Source organism: Choloepus didactylus, chromosome 3 (assembly GCF_015220235.1).
Source record: "Choloepus didactylus isolate mChoDid1 chromosome 3, mChoDid1.pri, whole genome shotgun sequence".
Classification (NCBI taxonomy): Eukaryota; Metazoa; Chordata; class Mammalia; order Pilosa; family Megalonychidae; genus Choloepus; species Choloepus didactylus.
This window is the reverse complement of record NC_051309.1, coordinates 114670478-114695101: the sequence shown is the minus strand read 5'-3', so window position 1 is coordinate 114695101 and position 24624 is coordinate 114670478. Positions and strand designations below refer to the sequence as shown.

General features: G+C 39.9%; 1 protein-coding gene and 2 pseudogenes across 1 annotated transcript in view; 2 read left to right on the top strand and 1 right to left on the bottom strand.

Annotated features, from left to right (window-relative positions):
* The first annotated feature begins 1380 nt into the window (after nt 1-1380).
* Nucleotides 1381-3035, top strand: LOC119528749 (annotated as a pseudogene).
* A 7401-nt stretch (nt 3036-10436) lies between these two features.
* LOC119528748 lies at nt 10437-11137 on the top strand (annotated as a pseudogene).
* Nucleotides 11138-12694: 1557 nt separating this feature from the next.
* The window catches only part of TET2 (tet methylcytosine dioxygenase 2), a 130254-nt gene continuing 118324 nt past the window's right edge, over nt 12695-24624 (bottom strand). Inside the window, exons 9-11 of the mRNA XM_037830378.1 lie at nt 22015-22152; nt 19360-19714; nt 12695-17419 (exon numbers count right to left, since the gene is read on the bottom strand). Coding sequence (XP_037686306.1) covers nt 15909-17419; nt 19360-19714; nt 22015-22152 — 2004 coding nt within the window. The 3' untranslated portion in view covers nt 12695-15908. The remainder of the gene's footprint in view (nt 17420-19359; nt 19715-22014; nt 22153-24624) is intronic.

Sequence of the window (24624 nt, the reverse complement as noted above, 5' to 3'; positions counted from 1 at the left end):
ACTGTTCCTTTGTATTGTATGTGATGATAGTGCTCCCTAAAAGACAGTAAATAGTATGTACACATTTGGGGTAAGAGCTATTAGCCTGCTTGTGATTTTAAAATGATCTTTTTACCATTTGAGGCATGAATGCCACTATACCAAATTATGTTAATCATAAATTAACCTTATTTAAGAAAGACCTACCAGCCCCTCTGGTTTAAAAAAGAAAAACAAAATCACTTTAGGAGAGTGCGTGAGGGCGCTGCGTGCACGAGCCGGGGCTGCAGCCTGGCGAGGACTCCCCAGCCGGTGGCGGTGGTGGCCATTCCCTGCCCCGTGACCTGTGGCCGCTGGCAGAGCAGGATGCTGCTGACTGGGCAGTGGACTCTCCCCGTGCCCCTGAGCTGACTGAGCTGCTGGGAGGGGAAACTCAGGCCCAAACAAGCTATGTCACTTGGTTAAGGTACCCAAGCTGGACAGAACCAGATGTAGGATCAGAAACCTGGTTCCTGGCTCCTGGCTTTCTATTCTCCTAAGGATCTGTGCCGGTTTGAATGTATTATGTCCCCCAAATGCCATTAACTTTGAGGTAATCTTGTGTGGTCAGACCCATCATTGTTAATTAGATTGTAATTCTTTAAGTGTTTTCATGGAATGTGCCACACCCAACTGTGGGTGATAACTTTGATGAGATAATTTCCATAGAGGTGTGGTCCCACCCATTCAGGGTGGGCCTTGATCAGTGGAGCCATATAAATGGGCTGACAAACAGAAGGAACTCAGTGCAGCTGTGAGTGACATTTTGAAGCGGAGATACAGCCAAGAGGGACACTTTGAAGAATGCACAGAAACTGAGAGTAGCTGCAGATGAGAGAGTTTGAAGACAGCCATTGAAAGCAGACTTTTGCTCCAGAGAAGCTAAGAGAGGAAAAACACCCCAAGAGCAACTAAGAGTAACACTTTTGAGGAACTGCAGCCTTGAGAGGTACGTCCTGGGAGAAAGCCATTTTTAAAGCAGAACTTTGGAGCAGACACCAGTCACGTGTCTTCCCAGCTAACAGAGGTTTTCCGGACACCATTGGCCATCCTCCAGCGAAGGTACCCGATTATTGCTGATGTGTTACCTTGGACACTTTATGGCCTTAAGACTGTAATTGTGTAACCAAATAAACCCCCCTTTTATAAAAGCCAATCCTTCTCTGGTGTTTTGCTTTCTGGCAACATTAGCAAACTAGAACAGGATCACTTTCCTGACAGAAGAGAGAAGGGATTCCACTACATTATTTGAAGAAGGAAAAGATAGACACCATTTGCTTCTGTCATTATTGAAGCCTCACTCCTTGATGAGGTTTAGATATATCTTCTTACAACATATGACACAGGATTTCTCTTCCTTAAAATGGAGTCCAGTAAGAAGACGGACTCCCCTGGCTCACCGCAGACCAACTCACCATTAAAGATGCATCCTGACCGCGGTGCTCAGACATCCATTTTTGTTCTTGAACAAGGAGGATACGAAGAAAAATTTGTGAAGATTGTGGAAGGCTGGTACAAATATGAAAAGTGCAGGTCTTGTGTAACCCTAACCAGACCAAGTGTGGACACCAATTCTGTGAAAGCTGCATGGCTGCCTGCTGAGCTCCTCGAGAACAGAATGTACAGCCTGTCAAGGGAGCATCACCAAATGTAAGATGTATAAGGATAATTGCTGCAAGAGAGAGAGATTCTGGCTTTTCAGATATATTGTAGGAATGAAAGCAGATGTTGTCAGAGCAGTTAACACTGAGGCACCTGCTGGTGTATTTAGAAAACAATTGCCGGTTTGAAGAACTTCTGTGTGTTCATGCTGACTGCAAGGAAGAAGTGTTGAGAGATCTCTGCAACTACGTGGACCAGGCATGTAAATACTGGGAGGCCACCGGCAGCCCCTGCAAGAGCCAGGTCCTGAAGGTCACATTGCAGAAACATGAAGACACTGAGTGTCCCTGCGTGGTGGTCTCCTGCCCTCATAAGTACAACATTCAGTTGCTTCTGAGGAGCGAGTTGAGTGCATGTTTGTCAGAGTGTGTCAAGGCCCCCAGCACCTGTAGTTTTAAGCGATGTGTCTGCGCTTTTCAGGAAACAAACAAGCAGATAAAGGCGCACGAGGCCAGCTCTGCAGGGCCGCACGTGAACTTACTGCAAGAGTGGAGTCATTCTCCGAAGAAAAAGGTTTCCTTTCTGCAGAATGAAAGTGTAGAAAAAAACAAGAGCTTACAAAGTTTGCATAACCAACTATGTAGCTTTGAAATTGAAACTGAGCGGCAAAAGGAAAGGCTTGGAAATAATGAATCCAAAATACTTCACCTACAGCGAGTCATAGACAGTCAGAGAAGCTGAAAGAGTTCGACCAAGGGATCCGTGCTTTCCGGCAGAACTGGGAGGAGGCCGGCAGCCTGAAGAGCAGCGTGGAGGCCCTGCAGAAATGAGTGTCTGAGCTGGAGGGCGTGACAACAGCGCGGGGCGGGTGGCCCGGACCCCAGACCTGCTGGAGTCCCAGCTGAGCCGGCACAGCCAAATGCTGAGTGTGCACGACATCCACCTGGCCGACGTGCACAGACAGGGTTCCAGGTGCTAGAGACGGCGAGCTACAACAGGCGTGCTCAGCTGGAAGGTCCGTGGGGAAGACCCTGTCCCTATACAGCCAGCCTTTCTACACCAGCTACTCTGGCTATAAGATGTGTGCCGGGGTCTACCGGAATGGGGCTGGGATGGGGAAAAGGACTCATTTGTCGGTTTTTCTTTGCCATTATGCGCGCTGCTCCCTTGGCCGTTCAGGCAGAAAGTGACGCTCAAGTTGATGGATCAGGGGGTCCTCTCGGCACCATTTGGGAGACGCATTCAAGCCTGACCCGAACAGCAGTTGTTTCAAGAAACCCATCAGCGAGATGAACATTGCATCTGGCTGCAGGGGCTTTGTGGCCCAAACTGTCCTAGAAAACGAGACGTATATTAAAGATGATACCATTTTTATTGAAGTCACGGTGGATACTTCGGATCTGCCGGAACCCTGACGAGTGACTGGGAGACGGATTTAGCACAAGGTAACTCCACTGGGAAGGTTGAACCGGGCTTTCTTCACCGAGGTCATCGAGCTCACAAAAGGACCTTGAGAGTGGGAAGGAGCTGCGGAGGTGCCCTCACAGGCCGGGGGGTCCCACCAGACAGACATGTTTCCTAATAGACTAGCCACATTCCACTCTGAAGAAGTATTTGTCCTTTGATGAGGTAAATACTGCTTTCAGAGAAGGTTTCCATTTTAATTTTTAAAGATCTAGTTAATTATGGTGGAAAACATAAATGCTAAGCAAAAGAAACATGATTTTCTTTGTTAAGCTTGAATACACACACACACACACACACACACACACACACACACACACGGGGATAGCTGGACATGTCAGTATGTTGATTAAAAGAAGAATTTATGAAGTAGTAAAGCAATTCTGATATATTCATTCCAAAATTCGAGAGTGCAGTCTTGTTTTAAATATAGTCTATTTAAAAAATCACTTTAATTAGAATTTCTATACATATTTGATAGCAATAAAATGGCATTCATTTAATGCAAAAATAGCAAAATCAGTGTGGTTTTACCACACTCCTCTCCTGCCTTTAGTTACATGGCAGGTGGCTGTGATTCAGTGGAGGAAGACCCAGGTTCTACCCTTCACCGCCTTGTGGCCTCAGCCAAGTTGCTTTACCTCCTTAGGCCTCAGTTTCCCCAATCAACCCTCCTATTTAAGGAAGTGTCTTGCTTGCTCCAGTACATCACTGTGCCGGTTTGAATGTATTATGTCCCCCAGAAAAAGCCATATTCTTTGATGCAATCTTGTGGGGCAGACAGAATAGTGGGGATTAAGTTGGAACGTTTGAATTAGGTTGTTTGCATGGAGATGCGCCCCACCCAACTGTGGATGATAACTGATGGGATATTTCCATGGAGGCGTGGCCCCACCCATTCAGGGTGGGCCTTGATCAGTGGAGCCATATGAACGTGCTGGCTCAAGGAGATGGAGCAGAGTGCAGCTGTGACTGACGTTTTGAAGAGGAGCAAGCTTGCTAGAGAGGAACGTCCTGGGAGAAAGCCATTTTGAAACCAGAACTTTGGAGCAGACGGCAGCCATGTGCCTTCCCTGCTAACAGAGGTTTTCTGGACGCCATTTGCCATCCTCCAGTGAAGGTACCTGATTACTGATGTGTTACCTTGGACACTTTATGGCCTTAAGACTGTAACTGTATAGCCAAATAAACCCCCTTTTTATAAAAGCCAGTCCATCTCTGGTGTTTTGCATTCCGCAGCATTAGCAGACTAGGACAATCACTCCAGAAATTCTCTCTCATTCTTTCTTTTGCATCTTCAATTGTCCTTCTCTATTGGATGATTCCCATCTGCACACAGATGTGCTAAACTGTATCTAATCTTTAAAAGCCCTTTCTTTGACTCCATTTTTCCCTCCAGATACTGCCTCATTTCTCTTCTCTCCATTATAGCAAAAACTCTTTGGAAGAACAACCTATGCTACTGTCTTAAATTCCTCTTCTCCAATTCTCTCTTGAACACTCTCCCGTCGGGCTTTGGCCCCCACCCTTCCATCAAAACAAATCCTTGGTATTATCTACCCGGCCACTCCTAGACCACCTTTTAGTGCTGGTCACAAGTCCCAGGAGTCATATCAACACTGTGTTGCTAATACATCGACAGAGACAATGGGTCCATGTCCTGCAGCTGCTGCTGCTGCAGACACTCCTGCTTTCCACACCGTACCACAGTATAAATCTGCTGTGGGGATGTGCAATCCTCAACAATGTCTTAATGCACAGCTACAATACCCCATGCAGCAGCTGTTCATGTACAAGGTCAAGAACTTTTGACTGCTTCCATGTTGGAATCTACCCCTCTTCAAGTGCAAAAGCAAATGTTTGGGGGATGGTTGTTTTTTCTTATTCAAGCCATGCATGCTTACCTTGCTGGTAAAATCACTGGCATATCATTGGAGATTGATAAGTAGGACTTCTTCATATGCTTAAGTCTCCAGAGCACCTAAGGTTGTTTGAAGGTTGATGAAACTGTAGCTGTGCTACAAGCCCACTGAGCTAAAGAGGCTGCCCAGCAAGCAGGTAACAATGCCACTGGTGTCTAGACATTTAAAATTGATCAGGAATTGAAAGAAACTCATAGGAGAAACTCGTGCTTCACCAAAGAAAAAATATCTGCCCATCAAAAAATTTAAATACTGTGGGAAAAAGATGCAAAATATAAAATAAATAAAAAAAGAGAGGAAATTTCTGAATCTTATGTACTGAGCAAATGCCAGGTCTAGTAAACATAATGCTAGTCCTGGATACTTATTGATTTAAAAACAAAAAAATCTAAATATGAAAACATAAAATATAAAAACAAGTGAATGCTTTATAGACCCTGGGAAAAAGAATTTTTAGCAAAGTACAAAAATTTAAAGCATTCTTTTAATTTGGTAATTCTTTGCTGTGGAATAAATAGCTCAGGATGTTGCTTCTGTCTTACTTAACAAATTTGATAATTGAGCAAGGAAACATAATTTGGATTATAATTTTTGCTTTAATAAAAATTCCCTAAACAGTGGGGGGAAAAAACCCAGTAACTACTATGAATGCCACTAGTGATTTCAATGTTTCTAAATCTAGTGGTCCATTTTCAGGTCTTATCTTAACATGAGCTCTCAGAAGCATTTGACACATTTGATCACACCTTTCTTCTTTTTTTTCTTTTAAATGTATTAGAGAAGTTGTAGGTGAACAGTAAAATTATGCAGAAAATACAGAACTCCCATCTTACCCTCCTCCCCAAGGCAGTTTTCCCTATTATTAATGCTTTGCATCAGTGTGGTAATTTTGTTACAATTGATGAAACAATGTTATTATTTTACCGAAGCCCTTTCTTCACTTGGTTTCCAGAACACCTCCCCTACTCCCCTCCCCCCTAGTCTTCTTTGCAGATTCCCCTTCAATTTCTCAGCCTGGGAACATAGGGCTCAGTCCTTGGACATCTTTTCTAGTCTATTTACACTCCTATTTATCTAGTCTAATGTCGTTAATACATCTCTATGCTGATGGCTCCTTACATGAGTTATCTCTAGCCAGACTTCTTCCCTGAAATCCTGATTTCATTGCCAGCTGTTTCCTCAACACCTCCACTTGGATGTCTAGTGGCAACCTCAAAATCAATAGCTCCAAACTGAACTCCTGATTCCCCCACCCTGCCCCCAAATCTTCCTATACTCTTGCCACCTGAATTTTATTCTACCCACCTGAATAGAGGGTAATTTCATTCTTCCAGTCACTCAAGCCAAAAACTTGGACATCACCCTTCACTCCTTTCTTTCTCTCACACCTACGTTCTTGGCTCAACCACTTCTCACCTTCATTGCTACCACCTGGTCTTTTGCTTAACTTATCACAACAGCCCCTATGTACTCTCCTTGCTTCCATCTTTGCCTTTTGCAATCCATTCTCAGCACAGTAGTCCAAGTTTTCCTTTAAAACATAGTTTATGTTCCTCCTTTGCTGAGAACCTCCCAATATCATCATCTTACTTAGAGTAAAAGCCAAAGGACATAACAATGCTCTAGAACAAAGCCCACCACCCACCTGCCACCACCTCTTCTTCATGCTCTGTATTCTAGCCACAGGCTTTCTGTGTCCTGTGCCCATTTTAGGGCCTCTCACTTGCTATTTCCTCTGATTGGTATCCTCTTTCTCCCCATATCCACATGGCTCACATTTGCTTTGCCTTCAAATTACACCTTATCAGTGAAGACTTCCTTGACAACCTACATTAAAAAATCCTCCATCTCACCTAAGCTGCTGGTACTCTCCAACCCTCAAACCCCACCTTATTTTTCTTCATGGCACCCATATTTACTTTATTCTGTGTCCATCTTTCCCACCTAGAATACAAGCTCCAAGAGGATAGGGACTTAGTGGCTTTGTTCCTTACTGAATGCCCAACTCCTAGAAATGTACCTGATACAGAGTGGGTGCTTCTAAGTACTTATGAATGAATAAATGATTCCACAAAACCAGGGGGTTGGACAAGGTGTTCTCTAAGGTCTCATTGAAATCTGCTTTTCCATGATTTTGTACAGTCAATAAATACTTCCCCTTGTTAATAACTTGAAAATGCATAAACTAAACCTCCATGCTAGTAAATAAGCAACACAATTATAATAGCTGGTAGGTTTTTTGTTTTTTTTTTTACTTCTTCTTATGTGCTTTAAATGAATGAATTAATTTACTCCCCACAACAACCTTGTGAGATGGATATTACTATCTCCATTCTCCAGATGGAGAAATGGAGGAAGAGAGAGGAAGGAGTAGCAGCTAGCCCAAGGTCTCACAGCTAGTAACCGGCAGAGCTGGGATTTGAACCCAGGCAGCCTGGCTCCATCCGGAGCTGGAGCGCTTTTCTGTATGTCATCTCCTATGGAACAAATAGGAAACATTTTTGAAGTCAGTGACATAAAATATTTAAAACAAACCTAAAGTCTCTTTTCCCTCTGCCTCAAAAATATTTTATTCTAATAGACATTTAGACATGAACATTTTAAGAATTAATTCCATGAAATATACCTGTTTTTAGGTGACAGTGTAACAGGAATAAAAATGTTATAATTTCCTCAATCACTTATTTTTCTCTCATGATTGTACCATTTTCTTCTGCTTTTAGCCCTTAAATTGTTTGAGTTTCTTATTAGTTTTTAACATATATTTAGTATGTTAGAAACTATGATGTCATTAGAGGGGTATAAACTCATCTTGGGTGGCAGGACAGGGATTTATTTTCTCATTTTTCAGTTGTCCTCCTCCTAGCTGTGGTCCTAGTGATGCTTCATGATCAAGGGCTTTTATGCTGCCATGTGAACCTGCTTTGTCAGGCGAGGAAGTTAGAGATCCTGCTCTTGGGGAGAATGGTGGGAGGCTGCAGGCAACAGAGGTGAGCTCTGAGGTGTGAACAGTAAGGGAATCTCTCAGCATGAAGTGAAGGGGAGGGAGAGGGAGTAAAACTCTTTGTAAGAATAACCCTTTAGCGGCTGTCTACTCTGTGCTTAATGCTTTACATTCTCATTTATTCCTCAGCATGCCCTGTGATGGATGCACATTTATACAGATTCTTACAGATGAGGAAACTGAGGCTCAGGGATGTTAAGAAACTTCCCAATGCCACACGAGTGATAAAATTGCAAGGCTGAATCCAAAGCTAGGTGCTTTCAAGTACACTTCTACTTGTGTTTCAGTGCATTCCTTAAAGCCAAAAGCAAGAGCTACTCAAGAGAGAAGGGTTCGTGCACCATGGGCTTCTCAAGCTTCAAGTAACAACAGCCAGACTTCTAGAAACGTGACTATTTTATGCAAGGAAGGAAAGCAAATTCCCAGTGAATATACTTACAGGTCCTTAATTAAGTGAATTTAAATGATCTGAATTCATTCATTTGGAGGAGGAGGGAAGTGAGGTGTCTTTTGTAAGTACTATTTCACTGACCGAAATAGAAATCTCATTTCAGAAATCTCAATGTCAGATTGAAGTAGAGAAATTCCTTTTGAAACAGCATAAAAGAAACCCCCAAAGAAAGCATAGTCGTCAAGTGTATACGCATGGGAAAGAATGGCTCCTTAAAGACTGTGTGTTGGACTATACAACCAGAGAAAATTGTGAGAAATTACCTGGTAAGAGAGAGGAAGATGTGGGCAGGTGGCCTAGAATATATGAGAACCAAAGTGTCTTTGTTTTTGTGAATCTGAAGAGTGCTGGTAAAATGGAAATAATCTATAATTGCAGTTAATTCTCTTCTAAGCATCTTTTGTGAATGTTTTCGCTCCACTCCGACAACTAGAGTGAAATTGTATTTCTCAGGGGAGGAAGGGCTGTAGGGAGAAAGTGTGCCACTCATACTTACCTGATAAGTCAACTGATAGAAATTAGTAAGCAAGTATCACATGCAAGAAGCACTCTTCTGCACATTGATTGTGGGAAGAAAATATGCTCCGTCGGCTTTCCTTTTTGCCTGAAGTCTCAGCTCCAGATGGTCTTTAGCCCAGCAACTGATTTAAATTTCTCAGCAGCTTGAGGAGTAGGTGCCTTAATGAATAATGAGTATCCTCTGAGTCTGTATTTCACACAGGTGATAGCATACATGGGGAGGAATTAGGCAGAAGTCAGAGCTAAGCCAGAATTACTCAAAGCAAGAGGGGCTGCACCATAAGCCAATCAAAGAGACTAAGGAGCAAGTGGTACTGTGTGAGAGCAGCTGTGTGCATGCATGCCTGCATGAAAAGGTTCATTCTGGGCAATTATTTCCTAGGGAGGCAAGGGGCCAATAAAGCTTTGTGAATGCTGGTTCATCTGTCATTTCCAGCTGCCGCCCCCATTCAAGTCCACCTGCACGCTCACAAGAAGCAGGCCTGCCTGCACCTTTGTTGACAGAAGGCCAGCACCACCAGCTCCTTCGGTTCAGTTGGAAACAGGATGGGGTCCCTAGCAGTAAAAGCTTTTGAGCTTGCAGAAACTTAAATCCCCTCTTCCCCCTTTGCCCTGGACAGGGGAGACTTGCAAATGTGATCAGCGAGAGGTTTCCCAAGTTTCAGCCAGATGATGGATGGTGAAATAAGGGATAAGTGTTGACAATGCCCTGAAGAGGTTTGAAGTAAATCAAACAAACAGAACTTCATTTGATCAGGGCTTTTTAATAATGATGTTGCTTCTTAATATCTCACTTGGAGCAGAGTCCTGCAGGGATGTTCCAGCCAATGAGCTCTGAGTTTACTAAACGGCAGCCATTCCCTAGGCTCCGTTTTATAAAGCAAACCTGGCCCAGGTTAAACTAAGAGGGAAAGATGGGAAAGAGAATTCCCTTTATGCACAATGAAAATTATTTCTCTGCCTATTTGGGGAGGGTTGGAGGGTTGAAAGGCTCACATAACTATACTTGTTAACAATGTTTAACAAAATATCTTGTGGTTTAATGAAGTGTTAGAGCAGGAGCTCACTTGTGCGAAGTCTGCTTCACATGGAAGAGAATGGGTAGAGATGAGGACGTTAGTCTCCACCACCTTGAAGCCAAGTGGCCATGGATGACATGCACATTTGGTGCCTTTTAGGTCACCTCTCCCCATTCCTCTTGCCTAATGCTTGCCTGCCTTTCTGATAAGTAGGAAGAGGAATTTTTCCCTGAGGAGGAAAATGGGTACGAAGAGGAAAGTGAGAGTCTGAAAACAGGGTTGGCCTTAGACCTGCACAATTATGAACTCAAACCTGTGTACATGCCAGAGTCCTCCCAGATTGTGCACTGAGGGGGGCAGTCAGTCTAAGGTCAACAGAATGGCTATTACTCCATTCTTGATTCACACTGTCTACACATGCAAACTGAATAGGCTAAAATAGTAGTCAGGTATCTGGATTAGTCAACCAGAGAAGTACTTTGTTCTTAATTATTATTTGGATATTATCTTGGAGTTTAACATTAAGAATAACCATCTAAATGTATCTTTAAAAAGCAATCATGAGGATGCTTGTGGCTTTGGAGAAGTGACCGCAGGGAACGGGCTCCACCTGGGGATTCCCAAAGCTGTTTTTTTGGAAGATGTAGATTCCTTCATGAAACAACCTGAGAATAAGACTGCAGATACAATACTAAAGAAGCTGGATGAACAGTACCAGGAGAATAAGTTTACAGAACTCAATCTTGCTCAAAAGAAAAGGAGGCTAAAAGGTCAGATTCCTGAAATCTGAAAGCAGACTCTAGAAATTCTGAATACATGCTGAAGAAAAAAGAATCCACCAATTCACTGGAGACCAGATTCTTGCTGGCAGATAACCTACACTGCAAAGCTTCAGCTTCTGTTCCTGATAATGTGTCTGTGGTTGGGGCTAATGTAATGCTTGACTATGATATTGATGAAGCAAAGGCATTGTTGGGAAAAAAATGTATCCACTGCCACAAAGAATCTTGATTCTCTTAAGGAAGACCTTCCCTTTCTTTGAGATCAATTTACTACCACTGTTGTCACTAAGGTCAGGGTTTATAATTGGGATGTAAAAAGAAGAAACAAAGATGATTCTACCAAGAACAAAGCATAGTGCTGGCAGTTAAAAATGTGGTTCAGTTTTCCAGCATATGTTACTTTAAATATCCCAAAATTATCCTTAATGATTGACATAACCGATCTTTTAACAGCAGGAATAGCATCTTATTTATAAAAACAAAATTAGTTTAAAATATTTAATGAAATAAGTAGGTTAAAAATTTTTTTTCACATATCCCAACAAATTAAATGCTGTCTTCATCATTTTTTTTCCTGTCATGAGAAAACTCGTAGCTGAAATGACCGGAAACTGTGAGGTATGCTATAGAGGCTGAATGCTGGACATTTTAGCACACTTTGCTTTTTCTTTATTGGCCAATGTTGCTCCCATTTGATGTGGTTAAGTTGGTATAGAGATAGGAATGACAGACAATTTGAATGCTTGCCTTCTCTTTAGTACATGCGGGCTTTTATGGTCCTCTATTGCAGTGAATTTGTCTTACAGAAAAGGGGCATCATGAATTACTGATTAATCAATAACTATCTATAGTAATAGTCTGGACTTTTCAAGAAATGGTAATTTGCCAAAACAGTAAGAGGGCTTATCTCAAATAAATGCAGTGACTTTGCAATGCCAATATAAGGGAGATCTTCGCCAGTATGAAATAATATTACTCAAAACTCTTGGCTAAGGCAATTTTGTATTTCTTAACAGTTTTTCAAAGCAGCTTAATTGGAATATTAAGATAAAGAAAGAATTGTGAGCTTTTTTATTCATGATAAAACCTCATAAGACTAATAAAAAATCCCTGTGACAAGCCATTAGTAGTGGCTAGGACTGGGTGATATAGATTCTGGTGAAAACACAAATGTGTATTTCATCTCCATGTAGTCAAAAATATACTTCTTATGCCAGTTTGGATGTATTATGTCCTCCAAAATGCCATGTTCTTTGGTGCAATCTTGTGGGGGCAGACGTATTAGTGTTGAATAGGTTGTAACCTTTTGATTGAGTGTTTCCATGGAGATGTGACCCACCCAACTGTAAGTGACAACTTTGGTTAGGGCGTGAGCTCTGAATAAATGTTTCCATGGAGGTGTGGCCCCACCTATTCAGCATGGGTCTTGATTAGTTCACTGGGGTCATATAAAAGAGCTGCCGCAGCTTACAGAGACATTTTGAAGATGGCCGTTGAAAACTGATACTGACGTTTTGGAGAATGCCAATTTGAAATGAAACTTGAGAGCAAGCAGATGCCAGCCATGTGCCTCCCCAGCTAACAGAAATTTTCCAGATGTCAAGGGCCTTTCCCCAGTGAAGGTGCCCTACTGTTGATACCCTACCTCGGACACTTTATGGCCTTAAGACTGTAACTTTGTAACCAAATAAACCCCCTTGATAAAAGCCAATCCATTTCTGGTATTTTTCAAAAGGGCAGCATTAGCAAACCGGAACACTTCTTCAATGTTTTGTACTTGTATTTCATAATATTAAAACAATGAAGTTAAAAACAAAAACAAAAAACAATCTTTTCATTCTCTTTTCCTCAGTGAGGAGGCAGTTGTTCTGGCAGTAAACAAAAACTTCAGCAAGACAGCACTTAGAGTGCATTAAATAAATATAAATTTTATTAAAAACACTCACATAGCATTATCAGGAATGATATAATAATAAACAGCTTTCAAATAACCTGCATTCATTACATTACAATACTTACAGTATTTATAACCATCCTCAGATTTTACAGACAAATCAAACATTTCATGAAAATGAAAAGAAACTAAGTTTTTAAAAAAGCATAGAAAAATGCACACAGAAGTTCATTATCTTAGTGTCAAACTGCAAATGTTTCCTATACAAGTTAACCACTAGCTTTAGAAGTGAACTGTACATTACTGTGCGTCAATCAAGATGAAAAATTCATTCAAGTAAAGTTGACACCACTCAGAAGCATTTTCAAGTATGGCTATATAGTTAACCTGATATTCCTATATAAGCAAATTTTATATCTGCTTCTCATTCATTCTGAGGCAGGTTTGATATTTACATTTATAGATCTAATATTTACAATATGTCATTCAATTCCCTCTCCCCCCCCCCCTCACCTCTCTCCAACCTCCCAAACTGTACTTCCTGTTCTTTTTTGGCCAGCAGTTTGACAAATGACAGTGGATGATATAGAAACCAAATATTCATTAGGGATGGAGAATCAAAACCAAAAAATGCATATAGTAACCAAATATTTTGGGTTATATTTCATGGTATATGCAAACCATTTAAATCATGGTTTGGTGTATGAAAGCAAACATTTTTTAAATGTTTGTATTTAAAGTGGACAAAGCCATATTCTAAAGATTTGACCAATAAAACCCAAAGGCCTCCTCTGATTAAGAATTTATTTGTAATCATACTATGCAAAAATGGATTTAGACCAAAATGAAACTGTACAGTATATTGCACACCATACCTATAGTGCTTTGCCTGTTTAGGGAAGCCCTCATGGAGTGTGTACCTGTATTTATTACAGGATCAAAAGCTTTATTTAGAGAGTTGAAAGACTCTAGCCAACGGCCACTTGCCAAACTCTGGCCTTATACTTTTCCCTTTATCAGCTCAGTGCATGGTATTTTCATGTAAATTTTTTCCTGCTTGAAACAGTCAAAAAATTCCCTAAACTTTTAAAATGCTCTTCTTTACAATAAAAAGTCAACAGATTTACAAAATTAGTTTTAGTTACATCAGTACAATATACAATAGGAGGGATTCAAAATAAAAGGGTTAAATCCCTGAAAAAGAATATATTTAACCTACAACAATTTTACACAAACACAGATGACATGTTGGCATAAGGAGAACATGAGCTGAAATATCCCTGAATTTTTAGAACAAAAAGGTGATGTTCAAGTTATACTTGCTAAGAAATCAAGTATTGAAAAAGTTATGTTTTTTTAATAATAATAATAAAAAGACTTGGAAAAAAAATGATGGTACACAATGCTATAAGCTTTCACTCTCAGTTCAATATCCTATTGCCAAACTAGTGTTGAGGTATATGACAAGTAGGAACATCACTCAAACTTTTAATGAATTCTTAGCTCACATTATGACATATTTGTAGCAGGTTGAGTAGCACCATCATGATGTGAATTCTGCTTCAAACCCATATATATATTTATATTTATTTAAAATTTTATACAGTACTAAAATACTAAAGCACTGCGTTAAAAAAGTTTAGTTTACAATTTAATTTACTATACAACTCTTTCACTTCTTTATACAAATTAATGATTTAAAACCATCCCAGCAAACCAGCTGCCTGTTTTTTGTTTCTCTTTAATCAACAGATTCACATGGAACTAACCCTGTTTATTCATCTTATGCAGGCATCAGTCTGCTCAATCTTCCCAGTAAAGAGGACACTTAAGCTGAGAAATGACACCATCACAATGTACATAATTATCAACACAAAGGCAGACTGCCATTCAGGTCTTTGAGGAGCATACAGATCCATAAAACAGCATAGGCTTAAGTGAACTAGCTTTGTGGAGTTGGAGCATGCGGCTAATTGTTACTGCAGTTAACAGAAAATTCTTAAAACTGTACATATTTGAGCAATGAACTTGTCATACAATTTTGTATAAAATTGTTTTACAGTATAGCATGTGAGATGAGCACCAGAAAACGTGTTTTGTGGACCAATGTATTCCTTTGAATCCAGTAAGCCCCATTTTGGATTTAACTGGCTGTATTAAAAATGGACACATTGCTCATTGGCAGATGCATGCCTGAAAGCAAAAATATTTTAAAAGCTTTCCTTGTTATCTTAAAAAAAATCAACTTTGCATTCTAAAATGAAAGTAAACTTTTTTTTAAAAAAATGTCTCAGTACCTTAGCATTGTTCAAGTTGTCAAAGCTTAGGTAGACAAAGTGCTTCTAAAACACCATTTAAAATATTTATACATATACATGTGTGCACATATACATGTGTGTATGTGTATATATATATGTACATATATATGTTTATGTCCTACAAGGACTTCACTGGATGAGCAAAATCCAGAGGCTTTCAAAATGTCCACATGTAAGAACAGGTAATTATGATAAAAACTTGAATGAAACAGTATCCTCATTATTCAAGGGCACTGGAGTACACTGACAGCATCTTGATGATAAAAAGGCATTAAATTCTCAATTATTAAAGACACCATTTTCTTAGCACCATTTCTTAGAACATCCAAACAAATTCAGTGTTTTCCTGTCTATTCATTTATGCTTCCTGTAGCTATTTTGATAAATAAAAGTTAATATTAAGATTATTGTAAAAACTGCATGTTAAAAAAGCCATAATTCCAGTATTTCAGTACATCGTATATTCAGCACCAGATGGTATTTTAAGATTCCTGCCACTGTAATACTACAGTACTTGTTTGATTTGTGTTCCATGACTATGCAAACTTGCTATTATTAAAAGTGGTCACTGATGTGTAGAGTTGTAAGGGGGAAAAAAATATCACATTTACATATCATCTCGCCCAATAGAACCAGTGTTTAAAAATGTAAATTGTGCAACACTTTCTTCCCCACCTTCTTTTTGCATAGAATGCTTTGGTCTGTTTTCTAGATGCCATCTGTGACCACTTAGGAGTCAGTGGAAATTAAGTGCTGTGGTAAGATTACCTCTTGTTTTGCTGGTGAGGCGAGGTTTTTCCCACCACGTTTATCATGAATACTGTGTCCTTTCCCCACTGCCCACACCGTGAGAACTACGCTACCGACAGGTTGGTTGTGGTCTTTTCAGATGAGGTAACCAACAAAAGGGTGGCATTATATATACCTGTGATAAGGTCCTGTGACCCGAGTGAAGGCATATGGAGATGTAGTTACGGTGGAGTCTGTGGTCATGGACATGGTCCTTTCGGTAAGGGACTTGATGAAGCGCAGGTAAGTGGGCTCCGAAGCTTCATGCGGCTCAGTGGGCTCCCGTTTCACCTTTTTGCCATGGATTTTCTGAGGCATATAGTCTGGGCCATACTTTTCACACTCTTCCTCTTTCTCGCGGGCTTTTTCAGCCATTTTAGCTTCCCAGAGAGCCAAGCCATGTTTTGGCTCATTCATGCTCTTATGCTGGTAAAAAACAAGTGAGATCCTTGTGGGGTGATTCCTGTTGGGATTCTTTAAAGGGGTTGTGGCATGAAGCTCACGCTTTGCACACTCAATGAGAATCGACCCATGAGTTGGAGCCACAGCCACGCCCCCAATGTCAGGATCCAGAAAACTCTGTTCACTGTCTGACCAGACCTCATCATTTTCCTCTGCAGCAGAGGCCATGACCTGGATTGGTGCCGATGGCTGCCTTTCCTGATTGTTAGCATGATTTAATTTGTGCAAGCCATCTTGGACAGAAGCATCTTGGTTAAGACCTGGAAGCACCTGAGACAACCCATTAGCTGTATGGGAAAGCACGTCATTCCCCTTGCTTTGCAGATGCAGGGCATGAAGAGAGCTGTTGAACATGCCTGAAGTTTCAGTGTAGTTATGGATTATATGAGAAGGTGGACAGTGTTCACCGTTCTTATAGTTGATGTTTGGAGTACTCAGGTTGGCTGGTAATCTAGAGGCAGTTCCCATGAAGTGGCCATCCATCTCATGAGAGGAATAAGAAGGAAATGGCCCTATATGGTGCACATTTGGTTTAACAGTACAGCTGCTGAAGGCATCTCCCTGCATATTTTGGTTTCCATAACCCAAGTACTTGGAAGCAAAACTCTGGCTATTTCCAAACCTCTGCTGATATAGTGTATGGATGGGTGGTAGATTTAGCTTAGAGAGAGGGTCTTGGCTTGGATACCTATATAGATCCATGGGCTGAGACTGGGGAGAATAGGGACCCAGATACGGGGTGCAGTTGTCTGTTGACACATTTCCATTACATTGATATGATGGATATTGGTTATTCTGATTCAAAAGCCCAGGATAGGGGTTCACAGGATTAGAAGAATTCAAATATGATCCTGCAGCTTGGGATGAAGTGGAGTAGAGGTTCATGGGGTTGGTGCCTCCATAAATATCTGATGTGTGTGAAGAGCTTGGATAAGGACTGACCGGATTGGGCTGTCTCATATATAGGTTGGTAGGTCCAGAAGAAGAATAAGAGTTGATAGACTCTGACTGAGGGTTGTAAGTCAAAGGGTGATGCTGCTGGAGTGGCTGCTGCTGCTGCTGTGGCTGCTGCAGCTGTTGTGGCTGCTGGGGCTGCTTCTGTGGTGGCTGGGGCTGCTGGGGCTGCTGGGGCTGCTGGGCCTGCTGCATGACTGGTCCTGAAAGTCGCAAAAGTTCTGTGGATAGAATAAGAAAGAGAAGATATGCTTGATTATTACTTTATGAAAGCTAATGAGGATACTTAAACCTATGTGAGAACCACTACCAGGATTATGCAATACTATCAAGCAGGACAAGAACAAAGTCAGGGTTCTGGTAACTCTCCAGCTTTATTTTTTGTGTCAGAAGTACTAGAAATGAAAATGGTAGACCTTATAACAGGCCAATCCAAGAAATCCAAGAAAAATATAATAAATATCCAAAAGCTATACCATTGAGAGCAACATGTGCTAGGGAGCTTCTGTGCCTCCTCCTTCTACCCAATCTCCTTACCCTTCCTTGGCTTAAATTATCCTTTCTTTCTTTCAGGAAGACTTCTGTGATCTCTATTTTTTAGTGCTTTTGTAATATCCACTGCAAACATGTATCAAATAAAGCAACAGTCATATTGCTTTATAATTACCAGTTTAACAGCCCCTACTTGCACCCCAATGCTTAAGTTCCCTGAGAGCAGGGACCATGTCATTTCTTTCTCCATTGACTGACATTCAATAAAATTTATTAAACAGTTTAAATGAAAGTAGCACAAAATTTATTATGGAAGATCCAGTAATGCCATGAGAAAAAAAAAATGACATTCATTTAAAAACAAAAAGCACATAACCAGTAAATGCTATTTCATTAACATGCTTTCCAGAGAAGAAAATTTATACAGTTGTAGATGAGACTTTAAAGAAACTTTCAGTTTTTTAAGTGAAACTTTTAAAAGTCAAATTTCTGTTTTACGACCTTGCTTAAAATAAATCACAGGAGTTAAAAACATGTAAATGGAGCTTCAAGGGCAGTCCTGAGAACTAAAGTGATTAATTTCTACAGATGCTAGTTAGGAGGGACTAGGGGCAAAGTTCTAATCCCATTTTACTATATGGCTAACATAAAGAAGACATCAGGAAATGAACAGGATTTAAGTCTCTCAGTTAACCAATCAACAAATATTCACTCAGTATCTTTAACATATTTTTCTAAAATACCTAATTTCTTTTCTCTGAGCTTGAAAATGAATCACCAGGGAAATTTGACTTTGTGAAACAGAAGTCATCTTACCCAAGAGACTGTTGTTTCTAAGACAACTGGTACACTAAACTTAAAAGATACAGAATTTTTTGTTAATGGCCCAGCCAATACCATTCCCCAAATTTGGACATGAGCATTACTTTGTTCTATGGTTTCTTTACAATATTAAATATAGACATAATCAAGGAGCTTTGGAAAGAAAATATCAACTTAGCATTGATGAGTAATGCTCTAATGCTGTGACTATGGGTGTGAACTCTTTTGATGGGCAACTACATTTGGATACCATCCTAAACCTCAGACTCAACAAGTCTAAAGAAAGCTATGCTGTTCTCCTCTACCCCAAATGAATCCTATTTTAAAACTTTTTACTTCAATGAATATTACCACTTTAGTTATATAGGCTTAAAACTTTGGAGTCATTCTTGAATTGTTCTTCCTCTTCACTCCAATGTTTATTCATCAAATCCTATTAAGAAGAATCCTGGAAGAATGTATTTTTGTTATCCTTCCCCTGCTACCACCAAAATTCAGGCTTTTCTTATCCCACTCTTAGTTTATTGCATCTTTTGCCAAGCTACTAGCTCATCCACCTCTAATTTGGCCTACCTACCACTGCCAGATCAAGGCTAATTTCACCATATCATTAATTTTTGCCATTTATTATAGAATAAAATCTAAATGTTTTCATCAAGGAATTGAAGGTGCAACATCTCATTACCATCTCTCAGAGCAAAGCTGGGCCTTGCTGCTTTAGATAAGATGGGACTGCTGGTACAGAACTAAGTCCATGATTGATGTGACCTTCCAAAATTAACAATCTCCATTTTCAATGTAAGTATCACACAACACATATACCTACAGTGCTTTGCATTAAGTTTACCTGCCAAATGTTTAGCCTGGCTTGCATTTTCTGTCTGTTTCGTACGTGGCAAGGCTGACTTTTCCTTTTCAGTCTTATTTGTGCTGTTCTCCAGAGAGGAAAGCTTCTCAGCTGCAGCTTTCTTGGCTTCTAATTTCTTTTGTCGGCACGTCTTGACCGGCTCTGCTAACATCCTGACTTTCCGTCGAAAGGAGCTCAGTACCTGAATGGCACCATTTCGCTTTTTCTCCTCCTGAGCATCCACACTCCCAAACTCATCCACCTCAGAGACTTTGTATAAAGGCAGAACGTGGAGCTGCTCATCCTCGGGTTTTACCCCAATTTCTCGATTGTCTTCCCTAGTGAGGGTACATACCTGGCAGGGAAATAAGACATACGGCCTCAGTTTTAGGTCCAAAATAAAAGTACGTGTGTATCAGTCTCACTCTCAGGATTTAAACTTGTGGTGGTAGCCTCACTGGAGAAGATCAGGGACATGCCTATTACCATAATGTCTACCTATGGTTAATGAAGATTGCATCAAAATAGTAGAAGTAAAGACAAGTTCATATTGATCTTTTTTTTTTTTTTTTTAGTTAGGAGCTATTACTTGTGGTGACTCTGTCCTTCAAGTACATTTCTGAAGAAGCAACTCTCCCACCAAAATGGAGCAGTCTCCTCTTCACATTTCAAAAACAGGATGTGACACCAAAAGAGGTTTAAGGTTTCTTCCACTAGATGACCTCCTCTATCTTTGGTGATGTCACATTCACCTCTTCTCATACTCTTGTACCCAAAGAAATTTCACATCTTGTCTCACACCTGACTCTTCATTCTCCTTCACTGTATTTAAGAAATTCATTCCATGATACCAATGCGAAAATCACATTAATGAAAAGTTGGAGATTTGATTGCTGTAGATACTACATAACATTGTTTCTACATTTTTATTCTTGTCTCCTCTGTACTGTGTAAAAACCAACTTACTGTTTCTCTTCTCTCTGATTTCTTTTCTGAGATATCACTATAAACAGGGGGTACTCTGAAAGGGAAAAAAAAGCTACCTGTTTCTTTGATAATTTAATGATACGTTACTTCTTTTGTTAGGTAAAGTCATGGTGTTTTTGGTCAAAGATTACTTGTTAGTTTTTAAATACTAGTTCATTTTTGACCAATGGAGAGATTGTAATCATGGTTTATCTAAAACACAAGGTAATATAAAATCATTGAAAGCCCTGAAAGTAATGTGATGATGATTAAAACACCTACCTTTACAAAAAAGTTTAAATTAAGTTACATATAAGTCTTCCAAATCCATGCCTCTGGGCACCTTGCTACTTCTTCCCCCACATATTTATCCCTTCTTAGTTATTATATAGTTATTTCTTTCCATTCTACCTCACAGAAGCTGAAATCTATCAGAGGCAAACTCCCCTTCACTATAAGCATCTTTCTCATCTTCTGCCTTCTCTGTCATCTTGCTTAAATGAAATGTGGCTATCTTCAGGAACAATTCTAGCTCCAGCTATCATTTATTTCTTCCACTTCCCAGCATCCAGCGTAGCCTCCTAATAACAAGAAGATGTTCAATGCATGATTAACGGCAATTTTAGATGTTAGGGTGGACAGTAGGCCTTGCGTTTTTCCCTCAATAAGAAGTTGGCAAATTACAGCCTGTGGCCAGTCTGTTTTTATATGGCCAGCAAACTAAGAGCAGTTTTCACATTGTTAAAATTGATTTAAAAAACAAATAAAAAACAACAAAGAACTATGACAGACATCCAAAGCCTAAAATATTTACCAACTGGTTCTTTATAGGAAAAGTTTTCTGCCTCTGCCCTAGATCATCAAACCAATAAATTCTCTACTTCTCAACAAAAACTTTACACCAGTTTCTTCAGATTTCTTCAATCATTGCCTGTTACCTCCCTGAATTCTTTTCTACCCTAGAATATGACTTCAATGCCTATGGCTTTTCTTCTTATGTCTCATTGGTCAACTTCCTCAACTATACCAACATCCAAGTTGATGTCCCATTAGGCTGACTACTTTATAGTTTCTTGACCTCCTTATATTTTCATTCCTTATCTCCACTCTGGAACATCACTCTAAATACAAGGCCACATCCTTAACTTTGTCCCTATGAAACATTATTCCACTTTAAGACATTATCCCTTTTCCCTTCTCACCTAGCCTTCAGTTCAAAACCCAATTCATTTTACCCACTGCAATAGGTCATAACGGGCTTTTTGCACTTAGAATCTCTAGAGTAGTTACTGTGATAATGATTCATCCTCTCTTTCCTCATTTTTTTTTTCTCTCTGCAAGGTGGACTTGTACCTTAGCTTCTGTTTGGTTTTCTGCTTAGCTGATTACAACCTGACACTGAGTTTTGAAGGATTTTTTGGCAGCTAATCATAACTCAAAATGCAGTTACTGGTTTATATCCACACTAACAATTCCCATGATGCTCATGCATTTGTCAACAGTTTTCCACAAATGGGTCAACCAGTTATGAGATTATTAGTCATGCAAAACGATGTTGCCATGCAATTCATTCATGAAAACACTGCTGTGCAGTTGATCCTGCAGAGAACATAATCCTCTAACTCAATCTGCTTTCAGCCCTCCAGTCCTCAACAGGAGTGCTCCCATGCTGTCCTCAGCCCTCCTTACCAATGTGCTGCCATTTTGCATGTTGTGCAAGTCTCTGTGGGCATGAGCACAGAAGTCCAGACACGCAGTAACCCCTGAAAAGGGCCGGCCCTCCTTCAGACCCAGACGGCACTCCGGTGCTCTGTGTTCATATTCAATCTGAAAAAGAAAAGTGTGTGATTATGAACAGGGAAGTAATTCATTTTACTCTTTAGTTTTTTAGCTATTTAGAATTTGTAAAAATGTTGTGTATTTTACATCCAGAAACAAAATGGAACAACACAAGATAGAGCAAATACCTTGGCATGGTAGTTTTTATTTACAGAATTATTCAGGTAAAACTGACATACATTAAACAGCATATATTAAAGGGCACTAATTGATGAGTTCTGACATATGTATATATCTGTGAAACCATTGTCACAAAGTAATGTACATATTTATCAGTCCCCAAACTTTCCTCATGCCCCTTCATAATTCATCCCTCCCATCCCTGTCCCACTCCCCTTTACCTAGGTAACTACTGGTTTGTCATTATAAAGTTAGCACTTTCTAGAATTTTATATAAATGTATCTATTATAAGCTAATTTTTTATATAGTGTGAGGTTAATTTTTTCCATATGGATATTCAACTGTTAGGCACTACTGAATAAAATGTTTATCCTTTCCCCCATTGAACAGCCTTTGTTGAAAATCAATTGACTATATGTGCTAGGTTTTATTATGGACTCTTTGTTCTTTTTCACTGGTATACATTTACCCCAATATCACACTGTCTTGATTACTGTAGATTTTAAATAAATATTCAAAACAAGTAATAAGTCCCCATATTCTGTGCTTCTTTTAAAAGTTGTTTTAGCTATTCCAGGCCCTTTGCCCTTCCTTACATATATTTTAGAATCAGTTTGTCAATTCCTTCAAAAAACCTGAGATTTTTATTGGTAATGCACTGAATCTATCTATAGATGAATCTGGGGGAGAAATGGCATCTTAACAATATTTAGTTTTGCGATCCATGAACATAGTATTTCTTTCCAGTTACTTAGATCCTCTATAATTTCTGCTAGTAATGTTTTGTTGCCTCCTTGTACAGGTCTTGTACATTTTTGTCAAATGTATGCCTAAGAATTTCGTATTTTTGATGCTATTTTAATTATTATTGCTTCTTTTAATTTCAATCTTAATTGTTCATTAGTATGCAGAAATTCAATGTATTTTTGTATATTGACTTTTTATTTTGCAATTTTGTTAAACTCACTTATTCTAATTTTTTGTAAGTTTCTTAAGACTTTCTATACAGGCAATTGTGTTGTCTGCAAATAAGGACAGTTTTCTTTCTTTCTAACCTGCATGCTTTTTATTTCTTTTTCTTACCTTATTGCACTGTCTAGATTTCCAGTTTTATTCTGAATAGAAGTGGTGAGAGTGGCCATGTGGCTATCCTTGTCTTGTTCCTAGTCTTAGAGGATGGCATTCAAACTTCCATCTTTTTTTTGGTGCTCTGATGAATTTTTATAAAAGCTCGTGTGGTCATCACATAGATTAAGTTCCCGGATATTTCTGGCACCCCAGAGGCTCCCTCATGCAGCATTCCAGTCAATACCTGATCCTCCCAAAGTGAGCCACTATTATGACCTCTATCATCATAGATTACTCTGCTGGTATTTAAACTTTGTATAAGTGGAATCATGGTGAATAGGAATGGGAAAGGGGAACAGTTTGTGTCTGGCTTCTTTTGCTCAATATGATGCCTCTGAGATTCAGCCAAGTAGAGGCAGTTTTCCTTTTTCCTTGCTGTATAGCATTCCACCATGTGTCTTACATCACAGTTATTTATCCAGTTTATTGATGCACCCTGGGTTCTTTACATTTTTGAGTATAATAAATCCTGCTGCTCTAAACGTCCCTGTACATGACTTTTGCAGGACACATGAGCTCATTTCTTCTGAGAATTTCCCCAGGACTAGAATCACAGGTACTGGGCTGAACATATGCTTAGTTTCAGTAAACACCACCATGCAGTCTTCCAAAGTGGTTGCACCAATTTGCACTCCTATGGTAGTGCTGGGTCCCAGGTGATCCACAGCCTCACCAACAGATGCTCCAGATTTAAAATTTTCTACAAATGTCTGTTTTCTTCTGCCACTTGCTTTTTTGGTGCAACAGTATTTATACGCTTTGTCTGTGTTAACGTACGTTCTTGGAATTCATGTATTACAAGACAGCTATTCATTCACTTACTGACAGACATTTGGGTAGTTTAATTTTTCTTTGTTCTTTCAATGATTACTAAAAGATATCTTATGAAAATCCTTATTCATGTCTCCTGGTGCCTATGGGCAAGAGATACTACAGGGCAGTGGTTGGTTGCCACCCATGAGGTTGGGGGAACATCAGAATCTCCTGGGGAACCTGTTAAAACCCAGGCAGCTAGGCCCCACCCTCAGAGTTCCTGACTCAGCAGGTCAGGGTAAGGCCCAAGAATGTGCATTTCTAACAAATCCCCAGGGGATGCTGATGCTGCTGGGTTAGAGACCCCACTCTAAGAAGCCAGACTGGGGGGTACATGTCTGGGGGTGGGACTGTTGGGTCACAGGAGACCTGTATCTTCATTCTTTCTCAACAAGCCC